General features: G+C 36.9%; 1 protein-coding gene across 1 annotated transcript; it reads right to left on the reverse strand.

The window, feature by feature from the left end:
- Window positions 1-952: 952 nt before the first annotated feature.
- Window positions 953-5,700, reverse strand: LOC113707747 (putative polyol transporter 1). Its single transcript, XM_027230056.2, has 3 exons — window positions 5,413-5,700; window positions 4,591-4,953; window positions 953-2,418 (listed from the first exon to the last, which is right to left on the reverse strand). The coding sequence occupies exons 1-3, from the start codon at window positions 5,555-5,557 to the stop codon at window positions 1,361-1,363; spliced, it is 1,566 nt and encodes a 521-aa protein (XP_027085857.1). The 5' UTR covers window positions 5,558-5,700; the 3' UTR covers window positions 953-1,360.
- Between the last annotated feature and the right edge of the window lie 1,833 nt (window positions 5,701-7,533).

The following is a 7,533-nucleotide window of genomic DNA, read 5'->3' on the forward strand; positions in this document are numbered from 1 at the left end:
TTTTTTTTATATATTTTTTATAAACATATTTTTCAATCCCCTTTTTATCTCGCATATATCAAATTGTTACAGTACATTTTTTTAACAAAAATTCCAGAAAATTGCAATCCAAACAGAAAATTTTTAACAAATCATTTGTTGTTTCGATATGAATCTAAGATAATTTTGTTCTCCGATTACTATCTCAACAATACCTACTGCAAATGATCTCATTACCCAACCTAACCCCGGAAAAACGAACTGCCGTGTAAAATTTGAAAGTTTCCATAAAGAAAATGAGTTCTAAATTAGGCAATGAGAACCTTTTTTTTTTCCTTGGATTAGAAAGTTACAATTGCTTCCAAATAGATGCAAATGGACATGACGTTTCCTTGGCGCATGCACTGAATTTTCAAAACAAGTTGAGTGCGAGGATGAGACTTGTGCCGACTAACATTGCGATTATCAGATTGTACAGCCATGTTTCTAGTCAGTGCGATCATCATTGCGAAATCTTGACCTCTTGGTACTTCTTGCTATGACCAATCACTGCACCTGATCCGCACATGTATTTTCCATTAAACATAATTGTCAGCAATTAGTCGTATCTTTTAGGGTCCACCACATAAATAAAGGGTTTGAGCGGATTATTTGTTAAAACTATTGAAGCGCATTTCTTGAAGAGATTGAAGTTCCGTAATTGAACTCATGGAGCTAAAAGCAGATATCAAATCACATACTTCACATACTATAGTAACTTGTTGGGAATTATATAGTAAAGTTCATTTCTTGAAGAGATTGATGTTCAAAGACGGTTTATCAAATCGCACATTTATAATTCAAGGGGAGACTTTTACGCCTCACAATTCACACACTTCAAATACACTATAGTACTAACTTATTAGGGAGTTTCAATGAGGATGGTTCCTTAATTACTGTTTTGGGAATGGAAAGGGAGCACAAAGATGTAGTATTGTTCAAACATCAAACCACATACATATATTCATATATATATAGACTTGAATTAGGGAAATTCCAAAATATTCCCCTAATTATAAATTTCCGAAGTGAAATGCAAAATCACTTCAGATGCTACTAGACTGTACTAATCCCTCAACCCTAGAAAACACAAGAAATGCATACCATAATTATTTCAACATCAAACTAAGTATGGTAAGATGCCCTCCAACCCAATCTAAGTAGGAGGATTCTTTTCATTTTCCTTCTCTCCACCTCTTCCGTTCTTGACCTCTGAAAAAGGTGCCAAACAATTCCTCCGCCTCCTCAAGGCTTCATCACCACTAGAACACAAGCAATGCACATCATAATTATTTCAACATCCAACTAAGTATGGTAACAAGATGTCCTCCAACCTACTAATCTAAATAGGACGATTCTTCTCATTTTCCCATTTCCTGCCCTCCACCTCTCTCGCTCTCGACCTCCACCTGAAAAAGGTGCCAAACAATTCCTCCGTCTCCTCAAGGCTTCTGCCCTTTGTCTCAGGAAGCAGCGTACAGAAAAATAGAAAGCCAGCAAATGCAATTGCCCCGTAGAAAAAGAAGGACCCCCCAATAGTAATGGCATTGTACAAAGAAATAAAGGTCATCAAGATTATGCCGCTAGTGACCCTATTGATGGCCACGGCTATGCTGTTCCCCTGTGCCCTCAACTTCAAAGGGAAAATCTCAGAGCTATACACCCAAGCAATCGGACCCATCCCCGACGAGAAGGTCGCCACGCTTGACAACGTGCAGAAAAAGCAAATGCCTATGGCCCATGTCAGCTTCTGTCCTGGATAATGATCAATGACCGTCAATCCAATGGCCAGTCCCCAGAGCGATGCCACCAAACCAGCAGAGCTAGCGATAAGCAATACACGCCGACCGACCCTGTCCAGATAACATGTGGAAATCAAGATAAAGATGGTTTTGGTTACACCGACAGCTATGGTGCAGAGCAACTTCCCGTTAGTGCTCGCGATGCCCGCTTTTTCAAAAATCCTAGGACTGTACATCACCACGGAATCTATCCCGCTCGCTTGCTGGAAGAAATGTACACCGATGCCTGCGATTAAAATGTGCAGAACTTTGGGTGTAGGGTGGATGAACAGCTCTTTCCACACGCCCGCACCGCCCTTCTTGCGTCTGGGCACCTCGACAACGTCCTCATTGCACTCGGCAGGGATGCCGGCGGCTTCCTTGATATCAGCCAATCTGTCGTGTGATTCTTGCAGAGACTCGGAGGTTCTGTCCAGAACTTTTCTTGCATCCGCAAGTCTGCCCTGCATCACCAGCCATCGGGGCGATTCCGGCATGGCCAAGACCCCGAGGCCTAGAAGCACTGAGGGCAGCGCACCAACCCCCATCATGAACCGCCAGCCCAAGTTAATGGGAAGCTTGGCAAAAAAATAGTTAGACACGTATCCCAGCAAGACACCTGTTGCATTCAAGAAACACAAAAGAAAAAAAAAAAATCATTGACTACTGAAATTGAATCTTATATTCTTCTTTTAACAACAACGTTACAAAGTTATGGTACAGCATCCAACGTGATAGGTGATGCAATGTTTTCCACGTTGTCAAGAATTAAAGCGCGGTGACCATAGGAATTATTAATATGTTGCTTGGTGAATAAAAAAAAGTGATAGGTCATTGTTGCAATTGGCGTCTTTGCCTTGTTGGATGCTTCTTCATGCTTGTAGTTATCAAGTTTTGGGTTTAGTCGATTGCTATAATGACCGACTCTCAAATAACTACGTAACCATAGTGATACCTGGCAGGGTTTGTATTGATTCTCGATCCCACCTAATCACCGTCAACCCCACTAGCCTTGAAGGAACCAAGGGAAAAAAAAAAAAAAAAAAAAACTTGCGGTTCTTGCGAAGAACTGTACTATTATTCATGTGTTAGGTCATCCCGTAGGATAATCATCCGTTTTACTTGCAGGTCTTGTTAGTTTATTCTCTGTTCTTATCAGATCTAAAGTCCATCAATCAATCTTTTCATGAGACTCTTCACATAACTCGGGACTTTTCAGGACGGAAGCTCTGGAATCCTAGGATTCCTCCTTGCTCTTCACAACTTGAAAACAATGAGAAGATAAACAATAACGAATTCTAGTGGTTGTTAAGAGACATGAGAAGATGAGTCATCTCCTTAGTCTTTTCATTTGAAGGATAAAATATAAAATGAAGGAAAGACAATCAAGTATTTAACAAATATAGATTCAATGGCGAGAGAAAGGCTATGCAGAGTTTTCTCCACTGTTTGATGACACTTATGGCTAGTTTGGGAGTTTAGGGTAGAAAAAAAAAGGAAAAGAAATCTTAAGTTAATGAAAGAAATAAAAAGAAATTTTTTATGTTGTTTGAGAGATTAAAAAAGAAAAAAAAAAGATTTTGGATACATATGTCATTAAAAATTTGTTCAATTAATCATTTTAAAAAAAAAATTCATAGGCACACTTTTGCTTTCTGTCCAAATCAACCCAAAATAGACAGAAAACTTTTCTCTACTGTAGCGTCAAAACAGATCTAACCAAATTAGCCTATTTTCTTTCTTTTTTAACATCAAGAATCTCCCAAACGTTGAAAAATTGATTTCCTATATCACTTTTTTTTTTCCGGCCAAATCTCTCCTATCAAACGCAGTATTATGGGTGAGAAGGGTATGGGAATAGGTGAAAGGATTAAAGAAGAAAAAGTTCAGGTTCGGCTGGGGACAAGTGAGAAAGCTACGAGGATGCACGAGAGGATTAAAAAATCTATATGAAAAAAAAAACATTTAACAAAAAGAGGGCTATAGAGTAAATTAATATATCTCACTATGTACGTGTCACGTATTTATTTCCATGGAGTATGTATTGTAGTGCACTTTTGCACTGAGAAGTAAAGTCATCAAAAAGGGTATAACTACGGTTGAGCTAATGAGGATAATAGGGCCAACTAGTAGCTAAGTAGCCCCCATTATTAAAAAAAAAAAAAAAAAAAACTCATCCTCCTAGTGTTGTTAGACAAAATTTAAAGTCAAAAATTCCACAACCTACACAAACAAGAAAAGATATGGCATTTCCTTCTTTGATAATAAGTTGATGACCCAAAACAACACATCCAACCAATAATTCTTAGCAACAACATTAGGTGGTTTCCTGCGAATCCACGTCTTGTCTTGTTGTTTATTTTAGATAAATGTAAATGATCATATAAATCATCAATCTAAAAATTATTAAATTAATGAGTCAATGTAAATTAATTATTTTTTTTAATAGTGTAACTGCTACTACTCGAATCCGAAACCTCTATTGAAATCAACTATTTAGATTCCTCTTGACCTTTTCAAGATATTCATGTCTATTTATAAGCTATAAGCTATGAACATGAATGAACAAAATGGTTGGGAGATTAGACTAGCATGGTCCCTTTCCAAGGATGACATTTTGCTTCCTCTGCCCGTTATCATAATTATAAGAAGACAAAAATGTACGTATACAAATAAATGTACTTGTAGTGGACCAACCACACGAACAATTTTTTCGGGACAAGCAACAATTTTATTATTATTAATAGTAATATAATAATGGTGGATGAGTCAATAGAAAAAGACCACGTACCAAAGTTGATAAACACTTCTGGAAAAGAAGTGAGAAAACCTCTAGATGATGACGGAGCCACCTCGGCGGTATATACGGGTGCGATCATGAGAGCATAGCCGACTCCTATTCCGGCCACAAAACGGCCAAACATTAGGAAAGCATAGTTGGTGGCAAATCCCATTAAAAAGGCCCCGGCGAAGAAGACGACGGCGGCGATGACTATGGTGTATCGTCGGCCAACCAAGTCGGACGTCTTTCCGGCAATGGCTGACCCCACAAGAGAGTATATATTGATGGTTCCCACCAAAATTTCTATTTGTACATCGGAGACGTGAAGATCCTGCTTTATGTAAAGTGTGGCTCCACTCATCACTCCTGTGTCTGCATGTGCATGGACCACCAAAAGATTTCAGTACACACTCCACCTATTAAATTTCCTCAAGTGTATGTTCTACTTCCATCAAGAACAAAATAATTTCTTTAACGAGCCAACAAAAAAAAAAAATTAGACAAAAGTATAATAATTCTCTCTCTCTCTCTCTCTTTATTTATTTATTCCTTTTTTTTCGTGGGATTGGAGGGTTTTAGGAAATTATCCATGCTACTACATCAGTAGAAGAATTTCTTCAACAAGCAAAAAAAAAAAAAAAAAAGAAGACAAACTCATGATAATTGTTTTTTTTTTTTTGGGGTACAGGGGCTGGAGGGATCAGGAAATGAAAAGGGAAACTTTACTGAAAAAGGATAAAATTTATTTTTTTAAAAAAAAAATTTGTTGAAAGAAATGGAGAGGTAATTTAATCTAAGGAAAAGTAAACATTAGGAGCAAGCTGATCTTACCATAACCAAGCAGGATTGATGTCATGGAGGCTAAAAGAGCACAGGCCAAGGAATATTTGTTCCTTTTAGGCCTTGGAGGAGGACCAAAATCTGGAATAGACGACTCCGCCCTAGTAAGGGCTTTACTTAGCTGTTGTTCCGCCATGACAAATCGAGGTTAGAAGCAGGAGGAGGAGGAGAAAGGGGAAAGAGAGAAGATCGATGTAGAGAGTGATTCTTGTGTCTGAAGCTCCGGTGTTGTGACTTGTGAGAAAGAGAAGATATGAAATGATTCGAGGATTGAAGAGGGTACAGATGGGCCTTTTATAGATTTCACGAGGGCCGCAAAAAGGATATGCCGTCCCACAGCACAGGACACGGGGTGTTGCCGTTATGGTCTTGCAAGTTGGTACACTTGCGGCCGGTCACTTTTTTGCAACAGAGCACAATAGAAAAGATAAAAACACACTATAATTGCACATGACGCATCTAACACGAAACCATACTGATCTCCTTTTCAATAAGAGAGATACAATTTCACAAAATAAAATTAAAATAAAGGGTTTTCCGGTTTTACCTTTTTATTATGTTACAATTACTTTACCAAAGTGAAGGGAAGGCTTGCGGATTGGATTGAACCCGAATTTTCTAGAATTGCTCTACATTTAGTACAACTTTGGCTCTCCTTGGATTTGCCATTCTCTTGCTATATTGTCTTTGGCCCACCCAGTTTTTCTAAGATTCCTCAACGTTCACTGAAAGTTTAGTTTTTTTTTTAAAAATTTTATTTATAACAGGCGAGGAATGAGATTTAAGAAGCAAGGAGGAAGAAGGGGAATTAATACCCAGGACCTTTGAATCCTAGACTATTGAGAGACCTCTGAATCCCAGAGCATTGAGAGTTTAGGTTTATCCATGTTATTGAGCCTTAGTGGTAGGCATTTGCTTTTTATTATCAATTTCATTTTATTTATTTATTTTTATAAAAAGGTAAATCTATAAGTGGTAGAAAATATCCAATATGTAAAGACATAAAAATGGAGCTTTTAAACTAATATCCTTAATTCCTTATAAGTCATTTTATGATATATCCTCTGTTGGATATTGATTTTTTTTTTCCTTTTGGGGGGCCCTAATCTCTTTTTTTTTTTTTTCCAAACTACAACAATAATTTTTTGTATAATCATAATGGATATTACAATGAAGTGACAACAGCCCTAGAGCCTTCCTGTGCTGCTTTGGTCAGCCACAGGGGGAAGGATTCCTTCCAACAAAGATCAAGTTTCAAATCAATAGCAAATTGTGCTAATTGATGGCTGACAGAGTACTTATATTCCCTTCTGATGAAAGTGAAGCAACATTCAACATAACACTCCCTCAGGCGTCCAATATGGCAATCGTCATATTTCCTTCCATTGATTCTGTCTATTACGCCTTTGCAGTCCGACTGTGTCCTAATCTTTTCCTCTTTTGGGGGCCTAATGGGTAGAGTGCAGTATTGTAAGTCAGTTCTTTAACATGCCCTTATCTTTTGGGCCTAATATCCTATCTTTCACTTTTAAAATAAACCTAATTCGTTCTTGGCATTTATAAATTGAAATTATTACATCCTTGAAATCAACAATCTGAATCTAACTATCCATCATCCTAATTACAAATTTCGAGGGTATAATTGGTGGTAGATCATTTGGTTAATTCAACTTGATATTCACGTAAAATTTAATGAACCCAAAAAGGAAACATAAAAATTATAACATAAAAAATGGATTAATCTTTCATACATTGTATACATTGACGGGTCTAAATACATGTCACATTATTTTAATTTAAATTTAAACACCAAATTTTTATGTATGATATACATCTAAACTCGTAAGAGTATACTATCGATACACAAAAAGATTTATTCAAAAAAACTCTATTATTCCAAGACAAAGAACAGCCTGTTTATGTTTTAATTTTTAATTTTTTTTCTTTTGGTTCAATAAATGTCATGTAAATGTGATGAGATTGATCGAGTGATCTATCAATTTTATCTGCGAAATTTATTATTGGTTATTGGATGGTTTGATTCATATTGAAAGTTAGATTCAAGGATGTAATAATTTTAATTTTTAAATGTCAAGGATGAATTTGTTTTGT

Source organism: Coffea arabica, chromosome 6e, assembly GCF_036785885.1.
Source record: "Coffea arabica cultivar ET-39 chromosome 6e, Coffea Arabica ET-39 HiFi, whole genome shotgun sequence".
Taxonomy (NCBI): domain Eukaryota; kingdom Viridiplantae; phylum Streptophyta; class Magnoliopsida; order Gentianales; family Rubiaceae; genus Coffea; species Coffea arabica.

What these genes read in the sequence shown, in the direction of transcription:
- LOC113707747 (XM_027230056.2), bottom strand. Translation starts at nt 5,557, where the DNA reads ATGGCGGAACAACAGCTAAGTAAAGCCCTTACTAGGGCGGAGTCGTCT. An exon ending in ATCAATCCTGCTTGGTTATG is followed by an intron (nt 4,954 to 5,412) that starts GTAAGATCAGCT and finishes ATGCACATGCAG; the next exon opens with ACACAGGAGTGATGAGTGGA. An exon ending in AGAAGTGTTTATCAACTTTG is followed by an intron (nt 2,419 to 4,590) that starts GTACGTGGTCTT and finishes TGAATGCAACAG; the next exon opens with GTGTCTTGCTGGGATACGTG.